Source organism: Schistocerca nitens, chromosome 1 (assembly GCF_023898315.1).
Source record: "Schistocerca nitens isolate TAMUIC-IGC-003100 chromosome 1, iqSchNite1.1, whole genome shotgun sequence".
Taxonomy (NCBI): domain Eukaryota; kingdom Metazoa; phylum Arthropoda; class Insecta; order Orthoptera; family Acrididae; genus Schistocerca; species Schistocerca nitens.
The window spans coordinates 969,260,391-969,287,990 of NC_064614.1; the positions used below are offsets into that span (position 1 = coordinate 969,260,391).

The 27,600-nt window shown below is 46.1% G+C and overlaps 1 protein-coding gene across 2 annotated transcripts in view; it reads right to left on the minus strand.

Moving 5' to 3' along the window:
* Nucleotides 1–470: 470 nt before the first annotated feature.
* The window catches only part of LOC126237597 (apolipoprotein D-like), a 37,906-nt gene continuing 10,776 nt past the window's right edge, over nt 471–27,600 (minus strand). The window contains exons 2-6 of one of the 2 annotated variants that reach the window (XM_049947736.1): nt 27,063–27,207; nt 19,967–20,100; nt 6,779–6,867; nt 4,706–4,798; nt 471–749 (exon numbers count right to left, since the gene is read on the minus strand). In XM_049947736.1, the coding sequence (XP_049803693.1) occupies nt 622–749; nt 4,706–4,798; nt 6,779–6,867; nt 19,967–20,100; nt 27,063–27,188 (570 nt within the window). In that variant the 5' untranslated portion in view covers nt 27,189–27,207 and the 3' untranslated portion in view covers nt 471–621. The remainder of the gene's footprint in view (nt 750–4,705; nt 4,799–6,778; nt 6,868–19,966; nt 20,101–27,062; nt 27,208–27,600) is intronic. The other variant, XM_049947737.1, reaches the window with a different exon arrangement.

The window sequence follows — 27,600 nt, forward strand, 5'->3', positions numbered from 1 at the left end:
AGTCAACTGAAAACTTTTTCACGTAATTACTTTTATGTCGTTCTTGATAGGGACATAGTGACAAAACAAGAAACAGGAACTCAGCAATCCTTGGTACAATAACCAAGGGCAACAAAAAATTTTAAAAATATAAAATAAAAATAAGAAAATAAACATTCTACTGAAACTATGAAAACAGTAACTGATGCTATCGTGAAAGTCACTCTCAGGTCTTATCGAAATACGATGTTAGCCTCATCAACAAAGACATACATGACGTTAGTTTTCCTTATTGTTTATCTTACCTATGAGTAAAGCAGGAGGTTTGTTTCGTTAAAGTCCGTTGTACATTGCTTGTATCACCACTAGAGAATGTAGTATCTACTTTTCTTTCCTCACGATAGTGGATGGCGCTATGATTTGTCCTTAACATCCAAGATGATCATACATAAACATTACTTCACTTCATATACAACTAGGTAAGAATTTTTTATTTATTACTCAGTTAGAAATTAAACTTCTTACAAATAGGCGAACTCAGAAATATTCAACTGTCATGCAATATCTCAGGTACCCAATTAAACACCCGAGAACGTCCACATGTGAATCTAGAGATAGTACTAGCAATTACTCGAATACAAGTTAGTTACAAGACTGCAACGTCTTTATGTAAAACAGCGTTGACAGGTTGTTGTTTTTCAGATCGGCTTTCATTTTATTTACCACGTCTTTGCTTGGTGACTTCTCCCGGGACAAAAGCCATGAATATTCTGAAACAGGAGAAACAGCTATATTGGTACACGTCACATCGAATTCTGTTTCATGGTAAAGATTGCTTTAGTGTCATTACTGTGTTGTCAATAAGTATAAATCGACTGCAGACTTAAAAGTATCAAAAAAAGCAATTCATTCAGAAAAGTAGCTACGAAATAAATTACTCAAGAGTCGAAGTACTCTAAGGCAACTTCTTTTACGTTACGTTTGATAAGAAAATTTGAAATGAACCTTATGGAAAACAATTCTTTAGAGGCAGAGACCCGTATCATTTAAGTTAGCTATTCTTTTGATGTAGTCCTGAACTACATCCTGTGTCATATTTGCAACTTTGGTATTTAGATTGTTATTACTGTTCTAGAAAGGTCTTATGCCACTGCCTTAGTCATTAGTACTTAGCGATACGGCAGTGGTATCATAACACAATCGTAGTCGTCATTTTAAATTTTAGGCACTAGTAGTCATTTATCATTATTTAGTCTTTTTATTCAGTAAGTCTCGAGGAATAGCATTCATGAGATGACCAAATAATCCCTTCCTCAAGAGCAACCAAGAGTTGAGAAATAAATGTTCTCACAAGAAAATGCCACCACAACCGATACAACCCCAATCGCATTCGGGAGGACGACGGTTCAATCCCGTCTCCGGCCATCCTGATTTAGGTTTTCCGCGATTTCCCTAAATCGCTTCAGGCAAATGCCGGGATGGTTCCTTTGAAAGGGCACGGCCGCTTTCCTTCCCCATCCTTCCCTCACCCGAGATTGCGCTCCGTCTCTAATGACCTCGTTGTCGACGGGACGTCAAACACTAATCTCCTCCTCCTCCTCCCAATCGCACTGATAACCAAGGTCAGATAATACCAGGGTGAGTCAAATGAAAAACTTAAATTTGTAATAACTAATCGAAATTTCGCTCCGTTATTCTGTAAGTTGGTAAGCTTGCTACAAACAGCGTGCAGGTGGCAGCATAGTGCAGATGCACACATACCGTCGCAGTATCAGTATAAAGATGGCCGCCCTACTTGCGACTTGCACCAGGGAAGAAAAGCGTTCTGTTATTCGGTTTTTGCGTAGTGAAGGTGTGAAACCTATTGAAATTCATCGACGAATGAAGGTTCAGGACGGTGATGCATGTTTGTCACAGCAGCAAGTCTACGAATGGAGTAGGAAGTTCGCAAATGGTGTAACTTCAGTGGAAGATGCTCCTCGTCCAGTTCAGGCACAACGAGTTGTGACTCCACAGAACATTGCAGCAGTTGAAGCCATAGTGAAGGAAATCCGCCGAGTGACACTGAATGAAATTGCAGCATGTTTACAGATTAGTCATGCGTCGGCACACCACATTATCCATGATGTGCTCTAGTTTAACAAAGTGTCTGCAAGATGGGTGCCACGGCAGCTGACTTCTGAAATGAGAGAACGACGTGTTGATGCTTGTGAAGAACTTCTTCGGCGCTTTGAACGAGAAGGTGATGGCTTCCTTGCAAGAATCGTTACTGAGGACGAAACCTGGGTTCACTTCCACCAACCTGCATTTTGAGTATCTTCTTCATCCATCATACTCACCAGACCTTGCCTCAAGCGATTTCCGTATGTTTGGACCACTCAAAGACGCAATTGGAGAAAAGAAGTTCCGTTCTGATGAAGAGGTAAGCCACGCGGTGCATGAGTGATTGCGCGGACTACCAAAAGCATTTTTTTCTAAAGGAATTTATGCACTTTATAAGCGCTGGAGGACTTGTATTGAGGGTGGGGGAGATTATGTTGAAAAGTGATACAGATTTGTACCATTTCTGCACAATAAATAATATTTTTAAAAAATTTAAGGTTTTCATTTGACTCACCCTCGTATCTCGGATTCTTTCTTCTATATCAAAAGAGATCATCCACCATTAATTGATGCCACAATGTAGCATAATAAATCAACATTTCTGCCTTGCTCTGGTGAAATAATGGTGTTGATGTACTGATTTGTAAACAGCCTCCACGGTAGAAATTAAGTGATAACTATACAACAAACACAAGGATCCTGCAAGACTGTTTTTGTTAACAACAGAATGTTAGCGATTTTGTAACGTTCTGGCCACATGTGAGTACTTTATCTTCCGAAATGAAACGCAACGAGGCATTAATGCGTCCAAAGGATATCACACTGTATAGGTGTTTCAAAAGTCTTTCCAGTAGTGGGAGAATCGATCAGACAAGAAATTCAGCGAAAGCAATAAAAAAAATCCTTGTCTTCGATTAGCCCTTAAAGGTCCTTAATAGTCACTAGTAGTAATTTATCATTATTTAGTCTTTTTACTTAGTAAGCCTCGAAGAACAGCACTCATGAGATGACAGAATAACCGCTTCCTCAAGAACGTCTGATAAATGGAGGCAAACGAAGTGATCTATGATTCAGAAACAAGTTGAGTTGGGAACTAATGAACTATCTTGCAAATTTAGTGAAGAAGAATTGCAGTAGCCACTCGACAACGCAAGAACCATAAAGCAGCTGGCCTGAATGATATACAGGTGGAGGAAGTAAAACGATATGAACAAGTCACCACGAAATGGCTTGTCGAATTCTTTAATAAATGCTTGCGAGAGAAGCAGATGTCTAAAGTAAGGGGAAAAACCTAAGTAGTTGTCATTTTAATGCTTGGGAAAGAAACATCGATCCGCAAAAGTTGTCGACTTATTTCACTCCTATTTCATTTTAATAATATATCTGAAAGACTTGTTTTGAACTGTTTGAGCCCTTTGATTGACAAACTATTATTAGCTGAAAATGGAGGCTTCAGACCTCAAAGGAACTACTCAGCACAAGCAGCCAAATCAAATCAACACACAGAGGACGAATTTGAAAGAGATGATATCGTTGATATATCTTCAGCCTATAACACTGTGCAACACCATATGATGCTCCAGATCTACAGCATGGCGCCCGATTTCGCCTGCGTGAAAATAATTGGCACTTTATTGCACAATCGAAGATTCCTTGTTGATTTTCAAGGAAGACGAAATCAACTAAAATAACGGCTTGCCTCAAACAAGTGCTTTGTCGCTTGCCCTTTTCAATACACACATCAAAAAAAGTTTTCGAGCACCTCGGTTCCGAGAGTTCCGGAACCTGTATAGAAAATTGGAATGAAGATCAACATAAACAACATTTCCGCTCTTTTTATTGCTCATGAAAACCACACATTGTATGTTGTACCACCATACAGCGAGACCTTCAGAGGTGGTGGTCCAGACTGCTCTACACACTGGTACCTCTAATACCCTGTAGCACGTCCTCTTGCATTGATGCATGCCTGTACTCGTCGTGGCATATTATCCGCAAGTTCATCAAGGCACTGTTGGTCCAGATTGTCCGTGTGTCGGAGCCAGAACCTTACTACCGTGGTTTGAGGAACGTTACAACGGAATCACGTTGACGTCTAGGCGATCAAATTCTCCTGGGGTAAATCCTATGGAACCCATCTAGGTCACTATCGGGTGCCAACACCACGTACGCAAATCAGCTTCCCGTTATTTACGCGAATTACATGACCTGCGCTTAGACATCTGATGCCACAAACCTCCACAAACTACCAATAAGCTATAAAATCAATGATAAGCAGAATCAGTGATGTATTTCGTCCCAAAGATGGGCAAACAAGCTACTAATCAGATGGTCATAATGTTTTGGCTCATCAGTGTACATGACAATTAAATTACCTGTCTTCTCCCTGGTTTGCATATAGTTTATGGAAGATTGCGTCCTTTAATCTCTAGAAATAGTACAAATGCTTACACCAGATTCATAGGGTCTAAGATTATTATACGTCTAAAACTTATTTGAGTTTTGTATTATTTGTGTTTGCACTGTTTTCATTACAATTATACAATAGTATTTTGTTTGCTCCGAGCCTGAGTGAAAGATCTATGAGTGAAACATCTGATAGATACAACACAAAGCTACTTACTATAGTGGAAAATTCCGAGAATCTTCTTGCACGACCACGCTACGGCGTAGTTGTCGTAATCCGATCCGAGAATCGTCACTGCACCAGAAGCATCTGCAAGTGAAATTTATTAATTATCAACACGTTTTCATAAACTTCAAAAGAACTTACAAGAGAAACAGCACTGATGGGGAATACATTGCACCCTCGCTAGCACTGAGACTTCCATAGTCCTAACTTAACTTCCTAGATAAGTTCTTTTGCTCGAATCCCGCCACATCCAGAATCGTATCAGTGAGTCCCTGCGCTCCTATAGTGTTCGTATTGGACACGTAATATTTAACTTATGGCAGGGTAAATTTCCTTGTTCTTGCTGCGAACTACGACGATATGCCCGCGAACTGCAGCTCTGATTACCATCATTCAACGTTTCCTCGCGATGCAGTGGACGCATCAACACAGTTAAACGAAAACGGATTGGAGACAAACCCACTTTATGAAATTTAGTATCGACTACCTGACAGCAGATGGTGTGTTTCGGTACATTTTGAAGACACATACACTGAGGTTATAAAAGTCATGGGGTAGCGATATGCATACAAACAGATGGCGGTAGTTTCGCGTACACAAGGAATAAAGGGCTGTGGGTTGACGCAGCTGTCATTTGCGCTGTGATTCATGTGGAAAGGTTTCCACGTGATAATGACAGCACAGTGGGAATTAACAGACTTTAAACTTGGAATGGTAGTTGGAGCTACACGCATGTGACATTCCATTTCAAAAATTGTTAAGGAGGGGTAATCCACTGTGTCAAGAGTGTGCCGAGAATATCAAATTTCAGCCGTTACCTCTCACCACGGATAACGGCCTTCACTTAACGACCGAGAGCTACGGCATTTGGGTAGAATAGCCAGAGCTAACAGACAAGCTTCCTTGCGTAAAATAAAAGGACCAATCAATGTGAGACGTACGGCGAACGTATCCGCTAGGACAGTGCTGCCAAATTTGGCGTTAATGAGCCATGGCAGCAAACCACCGACGCGAGTGTCTTTGCTAACAGCAAAATATCGCCTGCAGCTCCTCACCCGGGCTCTTGACCTCATCAGTTGTACACTAGACGACTGGAAAACCGTGGCCTGCTAAGATGAGTCTCGGTTTCAGTTGGTAAATGCTGATGGTAGAGTTAGAGTGAGGTGTAGCCGCGGACCCAAGTTGTCTAAAAGACACTGTGCCAGCTGATGGTGGCTTCATAATGGTGCGGACTGTGTTTACACGGATCATTGACTGGAAATGGTTATGTTCGGCTACTTGGAGACCATCTGCAGCCGTTCATGTGCTTCATATCCCCTAACAACAACGGAATTTTTACTGATGATAACACGCCACGACACTGGGCCACAGTTGTTCGCGACTGATTTGAAGAAGATTCTGGACAAGTCGAGAGAATGATTTGGCCACCCAGATCGCCTGACGTGAATCCCATCGAACATTTCAGGAATATAATCGAGAGGTCAGTTCGTGCTGAAAATCTTGCACCGGCAACATTTCTGCAGTTGCCGATGGCTATTGTGGCAACATCACACAATTTTTCTGCAGGGGAATTCGAACAACTTGTTGCGTCCATGTCACGTCGAGATGCTACACTACGACGGGCAAAAGGAGATCCGACGCGATATTAGTAGGTATCGCATGATTTTTGGCACCTCTGTGTATTTTCCGTATGGTAGTCGTCTTACTGTTGAGTAGCTCTGGTATTGTCGAGTACCTCAGATGTGGAAATTAATATATTCCCTTCATTTTTCTATCAAGGCATGGATTAACTGCTAACTGCTTGACGTGCGTAGATATGCTCTCCCACGAAAGAATAGGGAGCAATGATTCTTCATTGGATTGCTCGCGTGCAGTGGCTGTGCTCATTGTTATTTCAAATATTCTTCTGAAAAGTTTCGGAGCATTGTGATTAACTCCATCAAGCACAGCGCTTGTTAGCCTAATAGTTCCCATTGAATAAACTAACACAGATCTTTTATGTCTCAGTATTGTGCAGTTCACTGCATCAAAAGCTAACTTCCAACAAATGCACTTCCCACTTACTTATATCAGGGAAGTTGAGGGTGAAAACCCCACTACCATCGCTGCTGGTCTGTAACGCTGTGCCTTCGACGATGGTCTCTTTCCGAGTCCTGTGAAAAAGATGTAACAGAGAAGGACCAGTGAGTCGATATTAAAGGCAATAATACTACAGATTAACATAAATAACACATACAAAAATATGTCAGCACGAATTCAGTCATAATTTTACCAAAACTTATGGAAATTTTAAAGTGGTATTGATTCTTTCCCCGCAATACATGGTAATCAAACTGGTACGTGAGTCAGGCAATGACAAGACAAAATTTAAAACTTCAAGAAGTTACTAACAGCAAGTCTTTTCAAATGGTTCAAATGGCTCTAAGCACGATGGGACTTAACATCTAAGATCGTGACTCCCCTAGACTTAGAACTGCTTAAACCTAACTAACCTAAGAACATCACACATATCCATGCCCGAGGCAGGATTGGAACCTGCGACCGTAGCAGCAGCGCGGTTCCGGACTGAAGCGGCTAGAACCGCTGGGCCACAGCGGCCGGCAGCAAGTCTTTTAATACAGCGTATCGAGTAAGGGATTACAAGAGGGAGATCGTCAGTGTTGCTGTACTCGGAGGTCTTGGGGCACTGCCAGTGAAATGCCTGATGCTTGGTTAGCATACATTCTGAGATATTCCCGTATCAGAGGAAGTTTTTTTTTGGATCTGCAGCACATGGAACGTATCAAATTGGCATCAAGTGGATCGGCGTAGAAGTGATAATACCGGCTAATAGTCTCATGCTGCACGTATTGCTTAATTGTGCTTCCACCTTCTTTGCGTATAGACTTTATCGCTAAAATGAAAGGTATTACTTGTTATAGGAGAAGACAAGTCCCAAAGTAGAAAATCTTCTCATGAGGTAACAAAAAGAAATTTGTATGGTATTAGTTTCCGTCTGCACCTCTTCTGCGGTTTCAGTCTACATTGGTGAGTATTGCAATTTTAACGCCAGAAAGGATAGCAAATAACGAAATTTTACTTACTGTGCAAATACGAGTACAATGTAGTAGGAAGAACGCACGATTAAATTTTTAGGCGACTAGGGGGAGCGCATTGTACGAAATTTAGTGCCTAGGACTGTCATAGAGGGCTCCGCCTCCGCGGCGGCTATTCCGCGCAGCAAGGACGCCACCGCTAAGCCACGTGCAGACGGCGGTCAATAGCCGCTCCCTCCGGTTTCGTATATAGGGACCCGCTCTGCCCTAGTCCAGCGATGTAGAGGGTTGGATCCCCTCCTTCGAAAGCGTCAGATTGCAAAGCCTGTGCTACTCTCAGGGTGGAATCTCCGTCTTCGAAGATTGTGTCTGTCTGTTTGTCTGTCTGTCTGCCCGCCCGCCCGCCCGCCGCTTACTGCTGTAGCTGTTCGTCCGTCCGTCCGCCTGCCTGCTCGCTGTCCTTCGCCGTTGCCGTAACCGCTGCCGCCGCCGCCGCCGCTGCTGCCTGCTGCCCGTCAGTCTGTCCGTCGCCGTTCGTTTGCAATGAGTACTCCCACCTCCACTGTCATCTACACTCCCCCTCCCCCTCTCCCACAGTCACTTCCTGGAGTGCCGCCCCTGGCCTCCCTCCTCACACCTCCTCTCCCCTTTCCCCACTTACCCATCCCCCTATCTCCTCCCCTGCTGTATACCCACACCTCTACACCCTTCCTCCAGCCTCCACACCCTCAACAGCTCCCACTACTACCCCCGCCCTCACGTACGCCTCTGTTGCCGACTCTGCTGCCGCCCCTCAGGTGGTCGGCTTCCCCTCTCTCACCCACCCCGTCACTTCGTCACCTGCATCTCCCGCACGCATCACGTCGCGCCGAGCCACCATCGCCACCACTGAACCGGCTGCTTCTCCCGGCGCCTCCACTACGCCACAGGGATTTGCCACCCGCCACCTCCCTCTCCTCCCCATTCCTCTCCCCGCCTCCCAGCCTCCAGTCTCCAAAAAACCCCAAAAGCGCGTCATTACCGACTCTGCTCCCGCCACTTCCCACAAAAAGTCAACACCACCCCCCCTCCCCCTGCCGTCTCCATGGACACCACCCCTCCTCCTACCACCCATACCTCGGCCCCCACCCTCCACACCTCTGTCCTGTAAACTCCCGATCCTAAATTCCTCGACACTCGTACCCTCACCATGGAGATCAGAAAGTACTTACCTAGTGCTCCCATCTCCCAACTCATTCCCCACAGGGACTCAGTCCTTATCAAGTCCCCGTCCCCATCCTTTCTCACAGACCTTCTGCGAAAACTCCCACGAGTTATGTTTGGCCCACACACCTCTCTGACACCCTTCCTTCCCACTTCCACTCCTCGTCAGCCCCAGCCTCCCCATCGCCCCCCCCCCCACCTACACTGCTGTGATCACCAAGTTCAGCCCGGTGATCACAGAGGATGAAGTGTTGGCAGAACTGAACTCCCACCCGGACTTGGAAATCTGCTCTGACCACCGTATCCACAATGCCTCTGGTCCCACCTACCTCATGTGGGTATTCTCTGAGTCCGCCCCATCCATTGACCATCTCCTCACCCAGGGTGCCCTCATATACCACCGTCGCCACCCTGTTGAATCCTCCAAATCCCCTCCCCAATCCTATCATTGCCAGCGGTGCCTGATGTACAATGACCACCTGACTCCCAACAGCAAAAACCCCCCCACCTGTCCCCATTGCAAGGCCTCCCATTCTCTTAAGAACTGCCCCAACCTCGCTGCTCCTCCTTCCTGTAATACCTGCAATGGCCCCCATCCCACCTACTCCCACAAGTGTAAAGCTAAACCCCCTCCAGCCACCCCTGAGCTCACAGTCCCAGTTCGTCCCGTCGATCCCCCTGTCCATCCCAACATTTCCCTCTGTCCACCCCCCATGGCTGAGGACATCATCCGGTTCCTTACCGTTGTACTCGAAAACATTCACCCTTTTCAACGCCCCCACACCTTCCAACAAATCTCCCTTGCCGCTCGCTCCGTTTTCCACCTGAACACCTTCGCCACTTACTCCCACAACCAAGCCCACTTCACCTTCACCCACCTCGACACCCTCGTTTCAGTCTCTTCCCTTCCCTCTCTTCCCCCCCTCCTTCCCGCCATGGCGCGGCATGAGTATCGCATCCTCTTCCAGAACATTCGCTCCTTCTGCTCCAACAAATACCTCCTCATGCACACCCTCTCCCACCACCAGGTCGACACCTTCCTCTTGAACGAAACCTTTCTCCAGAACCACCATTCTATCCGCACCGCTCCCTATATCCTCCACCGCACTGACACTCCTGGTCCTCGTGCGCAGGGTGGAGTCGCGATTGGCCACCTTAAGCATATCCCCGTCCGGCCACAACCCCTCCTCAATGACCCCACTGAACACCTTATCCTTAGCGTCTTCTTCCCCTCACTCACCATTACCTGTGCCACCATCTATGTCCGCTCCGCTGCTTCTCTTCCTTATGACTTCATCTCGCACATTGACCGCACCTTCTCCACCTATGTGATTGCGGCCGACCTCAACATCCATAGCCGCACTCCTGCTGCCCTTCGGCGGTGGCATCAGTTCCTCTCCACAATCCAAGGTGACCTTCTTCCCCTTCCCCAGCACACTCGACCCGAAAGTGACACCACCCCCGATGTTGTCATTGCCTCCGCCTACCTCCTCGGGCATATCGCTATCGCCGTCCTTGACCCCACAGGTACCGATCACCTCCCTGTCCTTCTCACCATAACGTCTGCTCACCGTCCCCCTCCAGCTCCGCACCCTGCACCCCCTCCCGAGGTCGTCCATGACTATCACCGTGCCAACTGGGATGCCTACCAGGACTCCATCTCCATCCAGGTCGAAAGCCACCCCCTTACCTATCGCCATCCTGACGACATCATCCACGCCTCATCCTTCCTTCAGAAGGTAATTACTGACGCCGTGGAGGCCCATGTTCCTACTAAAACCATCCACCCACACCGTCCCACTCTCCCTCCACGGGCTGTCCTCCTCCTCCGTGAATCCCGCCGCCTCTATCGCTCCTTCCTGTGCACTCGTGACAGGGATACACTCCAACGCCACCGGCAAATACAGCGACATGTACGGAACCTTATTACAGCAACGAAACGCCGAGACTGGCGCCACCCTCCCTATCAACTCCTCCAAGTACTGGTCCGCCTTCCATTGCCTTACTGGCTCCCTTTCCACTCCCCACTACCCCCTCCTCCATAACGATCGCCCCCTTCCTGACAACCTCAGTAAGGCCAACCACTTCGCTTCCCACCTTTCCGAGGTCTTCTCTATCCCCGATGATTCCCACTTTGATTATTCTCTTTTCCCCACTGTCATGGAATGTGTCGATACCTCGGTCGCTCCACTTGCTCCTAGTCTCCAGTACTTGAGGCAGTTGCCCCCCTCTGACATAAACACTCCCATCACAGCACAAGACATTAAACTTATCCTCCGGTCCAAACACAACACGGCCCCTGGTCACGACTGTGTCACCTATCATCACCTTCGAGAAAGCCCCTATTCCTTCCTGACTGTCCTCGCCCATCTCTATAATGTCATCCTCTCTACTGGCTTCTACCCTGACCTGTGGAAGACCTCCCGCATCCTCTTATTCCTCAAACCCAACAAACCCCCTTCTGCTGCCTCTTCCTATCGTCCCATCTGCCTCACCTCCGTCTTCAGTAAGGTTTTTGAATCCCTCCTCTCCCGCCGTATCCATCAGCACCTTGCTCAACACCACCTCCTCCCCCTTATCCAGTGTGGCTTCCGACCCTCCTTCTCTGCTGAAGACCAACTCCTTAACCTTGTTCACCTTCTGTCCCTCCAGCTCAACTCCCGTCGCTCCGCCATTTTTGTTTCCCTTGACCTCCAAAATGCCTATGACCGTGTATGGCATCCTGGTCTCCTCTTTAAACTCCAAACTTACGCCCTGCCTATCAATTTTGTCCGTCTGGTCGCTTCCTTCCTCTCGCACCGTCCTTCCTATATCACCCTCCACAACACCAACTCCCATATCTTTTATCCCACGGCTGGTGTTCCCCAGGGTTCTGTCCTCTCCCCTCTCCTTTATCTCTTGTATACAGCTGATATGCCCAAGCCACCCCCACCAGTCCACCTTCTCCAGTATGCTGATGACACCGCCTTCCTGGCTCTCTATCCTTCCCTTCAACGGTCTCAACATACCCTCCAAACCCACCTTCACCAGTTCACCACTTGGTGTAACCAGTGGTTCCTCCATCTCAACCCCTCCAAAACCCAGGCAATCATCATAGGCCGCACCACTCGCTCCTTTCGCCTCCATGATTTCTACCCCACCCTTTATGGTCGTCCCATCCAGCTCACCCCTACCCTGAAATACCTTGGCCTCACCCTCGACCGACACCTCACCTGGACCCCTCATCTCCAGACCGTCCAGCAGAAAGCCCATTCCCGCCTCCGCCTTCTGAAACTCCTGTCTGGCCGGACATGGGGATTGCATCCTTCTACCATCCTCCACACCTACAAATCCCTCATCCGTCCTATCCTCTGTTATGCCAGCGTTGCCTGGATCTCCGCCCCCACCCGCTTTTACAAGGCCCTCCAAATCCTCGAAAGCCATGCGCACCGCCTTGCCTTCCGTATCCGCCTTCCTTCCCCCACACGGCTCCTGTATGAACTGATCCCCTTCCCCCACCTCCTCCTGTTCCTCCAACATCCCCGCATCCTTTACATTGTCCGCAGGCTTGATCCCCCCCACCCTCTGGTTTCCTCCTTCTTCTCCACCCCCCGCCCATTGCTGCGCCTCTATCGCTGTATCCCTCCCTATCTCCACCTCCACACCCTCCATCTCCTTCTTCAGGGCAATTTCCAACACCTCCCCCTCCCGGATGACGAACTTCGCCGTGACATCTACCCTTCCTTCCAACTATAACCTGGCCTTGTTCCCCCCCCCCTCCACAGGGCCCCCTTTTCCTCTTCCCTCCTTCTCCCAGAGCGGATTTTCCTCCTTCCCCCCCCCCCTCCCATCCACTGAGACCCTGCACCCCATACTTGCCTCTTTCCTTCCCACATCCCTCCCTACCTGGCCCTCCTCAGCGCGGCCCCCGCTTTTCTCCCCCATCTCTTCCCCTCCCTCCCTTCTTCCGGTCTCCCTCATATCCTTGCACCTGGCAGATTCTCTGTTTTGATCATCGTCAGTGTGCCACATCAGTGTTGTGTTTAGTGCCGTTTCTCCTGTGCGTCAAGAGGTGTGATTTTAATTGTGTACTGCCTTGAGGTTCGCCGTCAGTGTTTGTTATCTGCTATGCCATCCGTCGATACCTTTTATGCTCCAGTCATACTGTGCCTTGTGTTCTTTTAACTGTCACAGTGTGTGGCTTTTTGTGTGTGTTGCTTTTAACCAGTTTTTAATCTTCATTTTACAGTCACCCCGTTTTTTTGTCTATTGCCTTCCATGACGTTCCCCCTTTTTTTATATCTATGTTCACCATATTCTCTCCTTTGTTATTTTTTAAATGTCTTCTATTGTTTGTTCTCTGTCTTTCGGCTGAAGAGCAGCGCATATGCTGCTGCCAGCCCGCCCCGATGGGGAATTGAAATACAATAAAGAAAAAAAAAAGCCTAGTCCAGTCACTCTGGTACTCGCTCTGGATTTCGTTTTTATCTCGGCGGTACTGCGTTCTGGTCGTTGCTCGTTGTTGACATTTGCCTGGCTCTGGTTCCGAGTGGAGTTACGTTTGGTGTTTGGTGTTGTGGTTTCCACAAGCCTCCGTTGTTTATCTCTTCCTTGTTGTGTCGCTCATAGTCGGTCGTGGTCGGTTGTTGTCAGTTGTCGTTGGTCTGTCGTCCGACTCGTCCTGTGTTTACCCGGTGGTGCGTGCTCCACCGCCGGCGGCTTCACCGCCTGGCGGCTCCGATCCGCAGCCCAAGGCGTTCCCGCTGTTGGTTGTGGTTACAACACTGTGGAATCCCATACGGTCACATTAGGTGCTAGCTAGGTCCGTGTGATACGACGAATTCAGTCCGGTAACGGTCGTTCTCGTAAGAGCCTTCACACATGGATATGTTACTCGTGACACCTTATGTAATCTTGATAATCACGATTCTGCACTTCCGAATTCCGGCAAATGCTGTTAGACATTTTTCCCCATTATACGATGCAAGATACAATCTTCCCACAAAAAAACAAGATTCAGATGAGATTTCTGAAAGAGAAACTCTGTCTGTAATATTTCTTTGTGGAAAAAATGTAGACGGTGTTACTTGTCCCTACTTTCCGCGGCTGGGCGGAATGTTAATTGACACTTTTCGTTATAAGTTCTAAAAGAGATTCCAAGACACTGCGTGATTAAAGACGGATTTCGAGTTATCTGCCAGACTGCTCTCGGTTTTTGCTGCTACGTTATTACTTCCTACTTTAGCTGAATAACATAGAGTGTAGCGCCCAGTTCAGTGATCTGTTTGTCCAGTCAATCAAATTACGATACTTTAATCAAATATTACCCGAAGAGCACTATCCTCAGCTGTACATAGAAGCCGCTAAAACTATTTCAATGTTTGATTAAACACATGCTTATGAACGTCTCTTTTTCTGTTATGAAATTTATGAATTCCAGCCAGCGTTCGTATTTTAGACCATGAAAGTTCTTGTTTTTGACTGTACCACGAATCAAGTTACAAATATATTACACATTCTAAAACATCACAACTTTATGTTAAATGCCTGTTTGTATTGTAAAGCTTTTTTCTAGTTCTACTCATCGTATCAGCACTATTTAATGTATTTATTTAATCAACTAATAAAAATTGTTGCTTTGGCAGAAAAATAAAAAGTTGAAAATAAAAAAATGATAAACTGCTGTATACAGAAGTATCCTGCAATATTCGCCTCTTAGAATTAGATACACTGTGTTCAAACACATCTTCTTAAGCTTTCCGCATGTGTAGCCTTCAGCATTTAGCCGTATCATTCGCGCACCTGCTCAGAATAGAGCAATGATGGAGGAAGTCAGAGTGCTAAGCAGACATAGCTGTGCTTCTGGAGCACGAGCATACTCCAAGAGCGCAAAGGCCTGTTCTATAGCGTCATCAATATACAATACGAACAATGGTTCGTAGGACAATGTGAAGTTACTTCTAATTCTGTTGGTGAGTCTCCATTGAAGATAACATACTGCATATAACATACTGCATCCTCCTTACTCTTCAGTTCTCCATCCTGTCAAAAATTTTGTTTTATAACTAACGCAATCGCACTTTTGTTACTCTTCACTGATGTGATTTCATCTCAAATGATTTCAAAAGTCAATAAATACTGCGTTCACCTGATTGCATTGAAATAAGCGTGTGTGACGATGCCATGTGAGAAAAGTGCAAGTTGTATTTCACATGATCAGTGTGTTTGGAACCTAGGCTGGCTGGAACGGGTATCATTCTGTTCGAGATACCTCATTGCGTTTGATCTCAGAATCTGTTGCAGAACTGTACGACCGATGGACGTCGATGAGATGGGACGATAGTTTTTAGGATCATCTCTGATGCCCCTCTTGTGATCTGTGCTTTCTTCCACTCACTGCACCATTTTCTGTTTAACATATCTACATCAACTGAATTCACTGTCAGTGTTTGGCAAAACACGATAAATGTAGAAAAGTAGGCTTCTTTGTCAGCATCTCTGGCTGTCGTCTGTTTGATACTTTGCCTGATGTTGAGCCAAGAGTTGTCAATGGTTGATTCTCAACTTTGGTGGTAGACTGCAGTCGAGTCTGTGGCCAGAGATAATATGCACCTGTTGCATCAACATCTGACGGCCTTTCCTTGGTGACCTGCCCTGGTTCTCCCCTTGTTATCTGCAACATTCGTTTGCTGCAGCATGGGAATCTGGGATCCGTCTGCCTAATTCTTTTGTGTTGAAACTATTATGTATGTGAATTGCTATAGCTTCTCTGAATAAGTATGTGTAATGGTTCTTCTCCACAATGAGAACCTCAATGTCAGTGAATTTTATTATGTTAGGACCTACAGCAATTCACAAACTTGACAGTAGTTTCAACAAGAAATAATAAAGCCTCAAAACACACAGATTTAGGATTGCTGTGCCGTAGTGAACAACCTCTGCAGGTAACAAAGGGAAAAACACAGTGGGAATGACATCTCCTACTGGAGTGACTCCAGTCACCACTGCCACCGAAAAGGCGGTAGACAAAGGAGCGTGTGCTCCAGAAAGCACGCTAGGGCTAGCATGCTATAGGAGCAGCGAGACGATCCCACCCAGGGGGGAAAACTCGGCGCCCAACAGGACCACGGCATGTGTCACAGTCGCCGGCCGCGCCGAAGCATCGCCCCTGCACACTACAACCGCAACAGTGACCATTGGCGACCTGGCTTTACTCAGCGGCACCCTGATTGCAGTTCTCGACAAGGTTTCACGCCTTGCTGCGACTCTACAGCAGGCCCTGATGATGGGTGTCGGAGCGGTCACGCCTACTGTTCAACAGCCGGCCTAACCCACACTTCCGACGCGGTGCCTTCCTGGAGTGGCGACAACAATGGAGCTTGCTGGCCTTCATAGTCCTGGCAGCCCTGCTAACGACAGTAGAAGAGAAATGAATCACAAAAAAGACAACGAAACAAGAGAAGTATAATTTTTGTACGGTTCCAGATGAACGAGGTTAGCGCTTTGTGCTCGTACTCGATCAGAATCTGGGGGACGATCAGCTCCTACAGAAGTTCCTATTGTGTGCCACCAGAAGCACTGGAGAGTGACCTTTGACAGTCATAGCCAATACTGCTGAAGAAATGTTAGGAAAAGTATTAAGCAAACTTTAACAAGTGGCCACAATGGTTTCAACAGTTACGTAAGTATCAAGAAGTGAAAAACTTTTGAACTTCTACAGCTACTATTAATTCAGTCACGAATTGGGTTACAATCACAGATAAAAGGATGTCCAGCTTACATACACTACTGGAAATGGAAAAAAGAACACATTGACACCGGTGTGTCAGACCCACCATACTTGCTCCGGACACTGCGAGAGGGCTGTACAAGCAATGATCACACGCACGGCACAGCGGACACACCAGGAACCGCGGTGTTGACCGTCGAATGGCGCTAGCTGCGCAGCATTTGTGCACCGCCGCCGTCAGTGTCAGCCAGTTTGCCGTGGCATACGGAGCTCCTTTGCAGTCTTTAACACTGGTAGCATGCCGCGACAGCGTGGACGTGAACCGTATGTGCAGTTGACGGACTTTGAGCGAGGGCGTATAGTGGGCATGCGGGAGGCCGGGTGGACGTACCGCCGAATTGCTCAACACGTGGGGCGTGAGGTCTCCACAGTACATCGATGTTGTCGCCAGTGGTCGGCCGAAGGTGCACGTGCCCGTCGACCTGGGACCGGACCGCAGCGACGCACGGATGCACGCCAAGACCGTAGGATCCTACGCAGTGCCGTAGGGGACCGCACCGCCACTTCCCAGCAAATTAGGGACACTGTTGCTACTGGGGTATCGGCGAGGACCATTCGCAACCGTCTCCATGAAGCTGGGCTACGGTCCCGCACACCGTTAGGCCGTCTTCCGCTCACGCCCCAACATCGTGCAGCCCGCCTCCAGTGGTGTCGCGACAGGCGTGAATGGAGGGACGAATGGAGACGTGTCGTCTTCAGCGATGAGAGTCGCTTCTGCCTTGGCGCCAATGATGGTCGTATGCGTGTTTGGCGCCGTGCAGGTGAGCGCCACAATCAGCACTGCATACGACCGAGGCACACAGGGCCAACACCCGGCATCATGGTGTGGGGAGCGATCTCCTACACTGGCCGTACACCACTGGTGATCGTCGAGGGGACACTGAATAGTGCACGGTACATCCAAACCGTCATCGAACCCATCGTTCTACCATTCCTAGACCGGCAAGGGAACGTGCTGTTCGAACAGGACAATGCACGTCCGCATGTATCCCGTGCCACCCAACGTGCTCTAGAAGGTGTAAGTCAACAACCCTGGCCAGCAAGATCTCCGGATCTGTCCCCCATTGAGCATGTTTGGGACTGGATGAAGCGTCATCTCACGCGGTCTGCACGTCCAGCACGAACGCTGGTCCAACTGAGGCGCCAGGTGGAAATGGCATGGCAAGCCGTTCCACAGGACTACATCCAGCATCTCTACGATCGTCTCCATGGGAGAATAGCAGCCTGCATTGCTGCGAAACGTGGATATACACTGTACTAGTGCCGACATTGTGCATGCTCTGTTGCCTGTGTCTATGTGCCTGTGGGTCTGTCAGTGTGATCATGTGATGTATATGACCCCAGGAATGTGTCAATAAAGTTTCCCCTTCCTGGGACAATGAATTCACGGTGTTCTTATTTCAATTTCCAGGAGTGTAGGTACACTATGTGATCAAAAGTATCCGGACCCCCCGAAAAACATACGTTTTTCATATTAGGTGCATTCTGCTGCCACCTATTGCCTGGTACTCCAAATCAGCGACCTCAGTAGCCATTGGAAAACGTGAGAGGCAGAATGGGGTGCTCCGCGGAACTCACGGTCTTCGAACGTGGTCAGATCATTGGGTGTCACTCGTGTCATACGTCTGTACGCGAGATTTCCACACCCCTACACATTCCTTCGTCGACTATTTTCGATGTGATAGTGAAGTGGACACGTGAAGGGACACGTACAGCACAAAAGCGTATAGGCCGACAGTTGAAGAGGGTCGTAATGTGTAATAGGCAGACATCTTTCCAGACCATTACACAGGAATTCCGAACTGCATCAGGATCCACTGAAACTACTATGACAGTTAGGCAGGAGGCGAGAAAACGGATTTCATGGCCCCGCGGTTGCTCATAAACCACACACCACGCCGGTAAATGCTGAACGACGCCTCGTTTGGTGTAGGGGGCATAAACATTGGACCATTGAACAGTGGAAAAACGTGTGGAGTGTCGAAACACGGTACACAATGTGTTGATCCGATGGCAGGTTGTGGGTATGGCGAATGACCGGTGAACGTCATCTGCCAGCGTGTGTAGCGCCAACAGCAAAATTCGGAGGCGGTGGTGTTACGGTGTGGTCGCGTGGTTCATGAAGGGGGCTTGCACCCCTTGTTTTGCGTGGCACTATCATAGCACCGGCCTACGTTGATGTCTTAAGAACTTTCTTGCTTCCCACTGTTGAAGAGCAATTTGGGGATGGCGATTGCATCTTTCAACATGGTCGAGCACCTGTTCACGACGTACGGCCTGTGGCCGATTGGTTACACAACAATAACATTCTTGTAATGGACTGGCCAGCAGAGAGTCCTGACCTGATTCCTATAGAACACCTTTCGGATGTTTTGGAAAGCCGACTTCGTGCCAGGCCTGACCAACCGACATAGGTACCTCCCCTCAGTGCAGCACTCCATGAAGAATGGGCTGCCATTCCCCAAGAAACCTTCCATCACTTGACTGAACGTATGCCTGCGAGATTGGAAGCAGACATCAAGGCTAAGGGTGAGCCAACACCACATTGAACTCCTGCATTACCGATGGAGGGCACCACTCACTTCTAAGTCATTTTCAGCCAGGTGTCCGGATACTTTCGATCGCATAATGTATTAGTGATGCAGATTGTTTACGAGGAAAAGTGTTACATATTTAATGTATAAAGGAAATCACTTCAGTTTGAAAAATGATAAGAATAAAGTGGATTTTACTATTATAATCTAAGACTTGCGTAACTTTAACTTACTTCAATAATCACATTTAAAAGAAAGATGGCGTAATGTTTTAAATTATGCAAGACCATTTTTATCTTACTCCCTTGTTAAAGTAAGTTTCAGCCATGGAAATTCAGATTATATTACTGACAACGACTTTTTTGTGCTGCTTTTCAGCTGCAAGTGTTTCCTCAACAGAATAAATCAATGATATACTTTTCTTTTTAAGCACTTTGTTCCTGTATCACTAATATCTCTGTAAGTCACATATTCGATCTGTGGTTCCCATATTCATTTGTCACCTGACAATTTCCTACGCTGCTGGGAACGAAAACCCGTCACTGATTAGATAAACAGTCGGAGAACATAATGAGTGTCTTATTTCTTGTTAGTCTATAATATTAGTCGATAGTGTCTTAGAAATCCTTGTACGTAGTTTTCTGTAGCGATCTCCTTGTCTTGTTCAGAGCTAATAGTGATACGAGACAGGTGAGCAGCAGGAGTTGCTTACAAGAAGTTGGTCAGGGAGACGGTGATGTCGATGGTGCTGTTGTCTGCGGCGGTTTCTAAGTTTGCGGTGACGCATTTGCTGCCCAGCTCGAAGGAATTCGAGTAGCGCTTGTACTCGTACCACGTGCCCAGCAGCTGTCAACAGAAAAACCAAGAGTCTGGCGTAAATTACAGAAATCACTGGAAACACTGCCAGATCTGTCAAGGAAACTGCGGTCTATGAGTTTATAACGTTAGTCGACAATGCGAATCGTAGACCCGGTAGTGGGAAGCGTCACGATCTCGATACTAGGTGCAGCTACAGGGTGTTTCAGAAATGACCGGTATATTTGAAACGGCAATAAAAACTAAACGAGCAGCGATAGAAATACACCGTTTGTTGCAATATGCTTGGGACAACAGTACATTTTCAGGCAGACAAACTTTCGAAATTACAGTAGTTACAATTTTCAACAACAGATGGCGCTGCGGTCTGGGAAACTCTATAGTACGATATTTTCCACATATCCACCATGCGTAGCAATAATATGGCGTAGTCTCTGAATGAAATTACCCGAAACCTTTGACAACGTGTCTGGCGGAATGGCTTCACATGCAGATGAGATGTACTGCTTCAGCTGTTCAATTGTTTCTGGATTCTGGCGGTACACCTGGTCTTTCAAGTGTCCCCACAGAAAGAAGTCACAGGGGTTCATGTCTGGCGAATAGGGAGGCCAATCCACGCCGCCTCCTGTATGTTTCGGATAGCCCAAAGCAATCACACGATCATCGAAATATTCATTCAGGAAATTAAAGACGTCGGCCGTGCGATGTGGCCGGACACCATCTTGCATAAACCACGAGGTGTTCGCAGTGTCGTCTAAGGCAGTTTGTACCGCCACAAATTCACGAAGAATGTCCAGATAGCGTGATGCCGTAATCGTTTCGGATCTGAAAAATGGGCCAATGATTCCTTTGGAAGAAATGGCGGCCCAGACCAGTACTTTTTGAGGATGCAGGGACGATGGGACTGCAACATGGGGCTTTTCGGTTCCCCATATGTCTGTTTATTGACGAAGCCGTCCAGGTAAAAATAAGCTTCGTCAGTAAACCAAATGCTGCCCACATGCATATCGCCGTCATCAATCCTGTGCACTATATCGTTAGCGAATGTCTCTCGTGCAGCAATGGTAGCGGTGCTGAGGGGTTGCCGCGTTTGAATTTTGTATGGATAGAGGTGTAAACTCTGGCGCATGAGACGATACGTGGACGTTGGCGTCATTTGGACAACAGCTGCAACACGGCGAACGGAAACCCGAGGCCGCTGTTGGATCACATGCTGCACTAGCTGCGCGTTGCCCTCTGTGGTTGCCGTACGCGGTCGCCCTACCTTTCCAGCACGTTCATCCGTCATGTTCCCAGTCCGTTGAAATTTTTCAAACAGATCCTTTATTGTATCATTACTATTAAAAACAGTCTTGATCACAATTTATTTAACAAGGTGACCGGTTTCAACCACTACTGTGGTCATCTTCAGACCATTGAGTAGGAACCTCTTTCCTTGAAGTAGTGATTCTTCAAGGAAAGAGGTTCCTACTCAATGGTCTGAAGATGACCACAGTAGTGGTTGAAACCGGTCACCTTGTTAAATAAATTGTGATCAAGACTGTTTTTAATAGTAATTATTTATGACATTGATCACTGTTGTGCCCATAATGTATTCAAAAGTAATTTACTTTATTGTATCGCTTTTCGGTCCTTTGGTTACATTAAACCTCCGTTGAAAACTTCGTCTTGTTGCAACAACACTGTGTTCTAGGCGGTGGAATTCCAACACCAGAAAAATCCTCTGTTCTAAGGAATAAACCATGTTGTCTACAGCACACTTGCACGTTGTGAACAGCACACGCTTACAGCAGAAAGACGACGTACAGAATGGCGCACCCACAGACTGCGTTGTCGTCTATATCTTTCACATCACTTGCAGCGCCATCTGTTGTTGAAAATTGTAACGACTGTAATTTCGACAGTTTGTCTGCCTGAAAATGTACAGTTGTCCCAAGCATATTGCAACAAACGGTGTATTTCTATCGCTGCTCGTTTAGTTTTTATTGCCGTTTCAAATATACCGATCATTTTTGAAACACCCTGTACATTCCATTCCAAAGTAGTGCACGTCGTCAAGTCGCAGATCAAGTGTGGAAAACTATCGCTAAAATGATAAGACTAAGACTTGCTGATAATGTCACTAAATTTTAGAGTCCAGCGAGAGTAAGGTGTGCAAGTTGTTGCTGGAGGAACATAATGTTGATTGGAGTGGGATTCAAGTATCTGTCCCAAAGAAGAAGGCAAATGCCCACAATAACTATCCCATTGACGATATGGATAAATATATTATTAGGCAACAATTTCTGCGATATTATGTACAATACACAAAAATGTCAGTTCTGCTATAGCTTCACAAACTCTGTCTGACACAAATGGTCATCGAGACTAGCATGGTAACTCTGAGAAAAACTATTTCGTCTAAGGTGTTTGGTTTTAGAATGTTACAGAATAATGTGCGAAAGAGACGAAATAGTTTAAAAAAAAAGAATACTACGTCAGATTGTCACCATAAAATGAAAAATTCTGCATTAAAGCGGCCAGGGCTTTATTTGGACACGCTGTGAATACGTGTCACAACGATAGTGTGTTGAGGAACACTGGCTAATAAAAGTGCCAGTCAGTGCTTATTTGTCATGCGACAGCGCTCCGATTCCGAGAGCCACCTTCCCTTTCTGTGACTCCACCGCAAACTAAACATTGCCGTCAGCTTGACCAGGTCTAATGATCGCTTTTACCGGGTAATAAGGTATTATTATTATTAAGGGACATTTACTCAGTGGCATTAACATACTGTACTGCAGAAGCTAACAATGCTTTGTATCGTTGACAGAACAAATCAAAGTATAATTACAGATACTGGCTGTGATTGTGACAGTATTTTGTACTCTTTTGATATGCTGGTGCTGTTTTGCAACTTCGTGGCAGACGAAAACTGTATGCCATGCTGGACTAGGACTCCAACCTCGGACCTTGCCTTTCGCAAACCATGTTTTTACCAACTGAACTATCCAGGCACGATTCAGGCTGCCCACACACAGATTTACTTCTGTTAGTAACGCTCTCTTCTCTCCAAACTTGTCAGAAGTTCTCCGAACACCTTGCTGGACTAGCTCTCTTGAGAGAAAGTGTTTCCAGAAGAGCTACGCAAGCAAGGTGTCCAGGAGAACTAGTGTAAACTATGGAAAGAAGAGAGCCCTACTGACGTAAGTACAGCTGTGTGGGGACGCCCTGAATCGTGCCTGGGTATCTCAGTACCTTGGTCTGTTGACATACAGGTGAAAGTGTTAAGAGGCGTATATTTTGCATTGAGGTTTTAAACTACGTGTATAACTTAGGTAGATAACACTAGAGCTGATTTAACGGTTTGTTTCGTGGGTGTAAGAATGTCAATTTCCTTTTACGATGTTGTAATATAAAAGTTGGGTTCGATAGTCACATTCGCCTATTGAGAATTCAAGCTGTTACGGCGCAGAAGCAATATTTGCCTTTATTACACTACTGGCCATTAAAATTGCTACACCACGAAGATGACGTGCTACAGACGCGAAATTTAACCGGCAGGAAGAAGATGCTGTGATATGCAAATGATTAGCTTTTCAGAGCATTCACACAATGTTGGCGTCGGTGGCGACACCTACAACGTGCTAACATGAGGAAAGTTTCCAACCGATTTCTCATACACAAACAGCAGTTGACCGGCGTTACCTGGTGAAACGTTTTTGTGATGCCTCGTGTAAGGAGGATAAATGCTTACCATCACGTTTCCGACTTTGATAAAGGTCGGATTGTAGCATATCGCGATTGCGGTTTATCGTATCGCGACACTGCTGCTCGCGTTGGTCGAGATCCAATGACTGTTAGCAGAATATGGAATCGGTGGGTTCAGGAGGGTAATACGCAACGTCGTACTGGATTCCAACGGCCTCGTATCACTAGCAGTCGAGATGACAGGCATCTTATCCGCATGGCTGTAACGGATCGTGCAGCCACGTCTAGATCCCTGAGTCAACAGATGGAGACGTTTGCAAGACAACAACCATCTGCACGAACAGTTCGACGAACATGGGTGCACAAATGGCAAAAGGTAATTTTTTCAGATGAATCCAGGTTCTGTTTACAGCATCATGATGGTCGCTTCAGTGTTTGGCGACATCGCGGTGAACGCACATTGGAAGCGTGTATTCGTCATCGCCATACTGGCGTATCACCTGGCGTGATGGTATGGGGTGCCATTGGTTACACGTCTCGGTCACCTCTTGTTCGCACTGACGGCACTTTGAACAGTGGACGTTAAATTTCAGATGTGTTACGACCCGTGGCTCTACCCTTCATTCGAACCCTGCAAAACCCTACATTTCAGCAGGATAATGCACGACCGCATGTTGCTCGTCCTTTACGGGTCTTTCTAGATACAGAAAATGTTCGACTGCTGCCCTGGCCAGCACATTCTCCAGATCCCTCACCAATTGAAAAGGTCTGGTCAATGGTGGCCGAGCAACTGGCTCGTCACAATACGCCAGTCACTACTCTTGATGAACTGTGGTATCGTGTTGAAGCTGCATGGGCAGCTGTACCTGTACACGCCATCCTAGCTCTGTTTGACTCAATGCCCAGGCGTATCAAGGCCGTTATTACGGCCATACGTGGTTGTTCTGGGTACTGATTTATGAGGATGTATGCACCCAAATTACGTGAAAATGTAATCACATGTCAGTTCTAGTATAATATATTTGTCCAATGAATGCCCGTTTGTCATCTGCATTTCTTCGTGGTGTAGCAATTTTAATGGCCAGTAGTGTAGATACATATTCTAGCCTATCCATTATAATTTTGAATAATGTTTATATTTACAGATGTTTTCACACGACACCTGCCAACGACGCAAAACCAAATAACTCGTTCCAAAAGGTTATTTACAGGCAGAATCTTTTATCGAGGTTAAGGAATAAATTAGGTTTTGGAATCTTAGAAAATACCTGCGCTCCACAATTCCATGAATCGGATCCAAAACATGGCGGTGTCAACTACATCCCCGCTGATTTGTCAAGATTTGAGGGACGTATTGGCTGGAATTCTAAAAAAAAGTAAGAAATATACTATAACTAAGCCAAATGAAACATCATCAAAGGCACTTTACTGGTGTAAATAAAAGAATAAGATTATCCCAGTAACATTGCGATTTGAACGCTTTGGGAAGCTACACAGTGCTGGAGACGGTTTTCCCACTCCTCATAGCATGCCGAAGCTGGATAGTGGAATAACTCTCAGCTGATCGGTTGCTGCCATTTGAATGTTGTCCATGTCCCAAAAGCAACGTCCCTTGACGAGTGTTTTGCAATCTCAAAAAGAGAAAAAAGTCGCAGGGACACAAGACGTGCGAATAAGGAGGCTGAGAAGCCGCAGAAATGGTCATTCTGCCCAAAAAGCGGTTAACTGAAACTGGTGTGTAATACGATTGGTTTTTATTTTTGATCTTACAGGCATGATCCTTTTTGTGTAGTCTTTCAAGAACTTCTCGGTAAAAGAGTTTCTTAACCTCTTGGCCTTGAGGCACAGACTCTTCATGAACAATTCCCGAGCTATCTAAAAAGCATATCAGCATTTAGTTGATCTATGATCTCAGGATCGTACTCAAACACTCAAACTTTGTCACCGATAATGACACGTACGAGAAAATCCAGAACATCTTCAATCTATTCCAAAACGTCAGCGCATCTGTCTCTCTTCATGTCCTATTTGTCCTGTCGGAGGTTTCTCGGAACCAGTTTAGAGCAGAATTTTTTCATCTCAGTTCATTGATCAATACCTGATGAACGATGGTGTGACTCAAATCCATTTCAGCCGCAATGATTCTGACTGTCAAGTAATGATCTGCACATAAGATCCCGGACCCTGCCGTCATTTGCATGAGTTATTGAAACCCAAGGGTTTCCACTGCGAGGTTCATCTTCCTTCTGCTATAGCCTTAAACCACCGAAACATCAGAGTCCTTGACAAAACACTGTGTCCGTACGTCTGCCGAAGTTTTGCGAAGGTTACCGTTGCACTGTATTCAACTTGGAAGCAAAATCTCATCGCACACCATTACTCAAAAATAGTGTCACACATTGACAGAAAGCACAGAAAAAACCTTATTCACTAAAAAAGCGCTACAAACAACCAACGTGACACAAATGTGTGCTCTGTGTTGGTTTTAGACAAATGCTTTAATCCATAATTTTAAAAAAAAGCTAAATATAAATATGGTAAGGTGAAAGAAGTCTGTAAAAGCATTGCCTGTGAAAGCACATTCCAGAATCGAGACTCGGTCGGGTACATGATTTTAATCTGGCAAGAAGTTTCAATCATTAGTGCATCGAAATACTGCATTCACTCTGATTACATGGACACTGCCATCACAGATATATTTAATCCAGTTCTCACAGCTGTATCACATGCCAAGAAGCTTCAGTCATGTATTACATCGAAATATTTCATTTACCATGGCTACATAAACAGCTCCAACACTGCAGCTATCTCTAATGGAGTTCCCATTGTTTTAACATATTTTTAAATTATGTAGTGTGACGTACTAAAGAGGAGAATGATGGGTGGATATGATATAAAATACAGTTTCTTACGATTGCAGGCTTTCTTGGCCTATTTCAGCTATGAAATCTTCAGAGGTTATCAGCCGAGTGGCGTCGTCTTCCAGTCACAACGTTTCAGTGGATTGTGTATCCATCATCTTCAGGCGAAGATTTCACCTGAAGATGATGGATTCGCAATCTATTGAAACGTTGCGACTAGAAGACGACGCCATGCCTGAAGATGATGGATACTCAATCCATTGAAACGTTGCGACTAGAAGACGACGCCACTCGTCTGATAACCCGTGAAGATTTCATAACTACAGTTTCTTGTTTGAAGCGTAATGCGTTTCAGGTGTCTTTATTGTAAAGTGGATTAAGTCAGGTGGGTTGAGGTACCAATGAATAGCCATCATAGCTAGCGGAGTTATGTATACTCACAGAAGTCGTGTCGATGTTGGCCATCGCAGTGACGCTGGGGCAGGACCCAATTCCTAGTAGCTGACCCAGCGCTGGAGATGCCAGCACCATAAGCAAAAGCAGTACTGGCATTGTTTTCGACGTCATGGCCACCTACAACAACAAACTTCAGACCAGAGGAGAGATTATTACCCCGTGTATCCATTTCAGTATGTGATTTCACGAGAAATTAGCTACATTGTAGTTGGTAGTTTGAGGAAAAGCAACGAAGGAATTAGCAACTAAAAAGAACAAATTTCATATAAACAGGAAACAGTACTTAAACTCAGAGGTCAAAAGCGAAAGTGTTCAAAAGGATGCATTATGCTCAATATTAACTTTTCGTGAAGTTCCTGAATGTTTTGTCTTATCCTAATATGTTGCGTTTAACATCTCTGTGTACTGTAACAATTCATCAATAGTGTATGAGTTTCATTGTGACGAACAGATTCACTTGCGTCATCTATCCCATAAAACTTATAATCTGTCTGAGCCCTATAATCTTTTAAAGGCCGTGGTC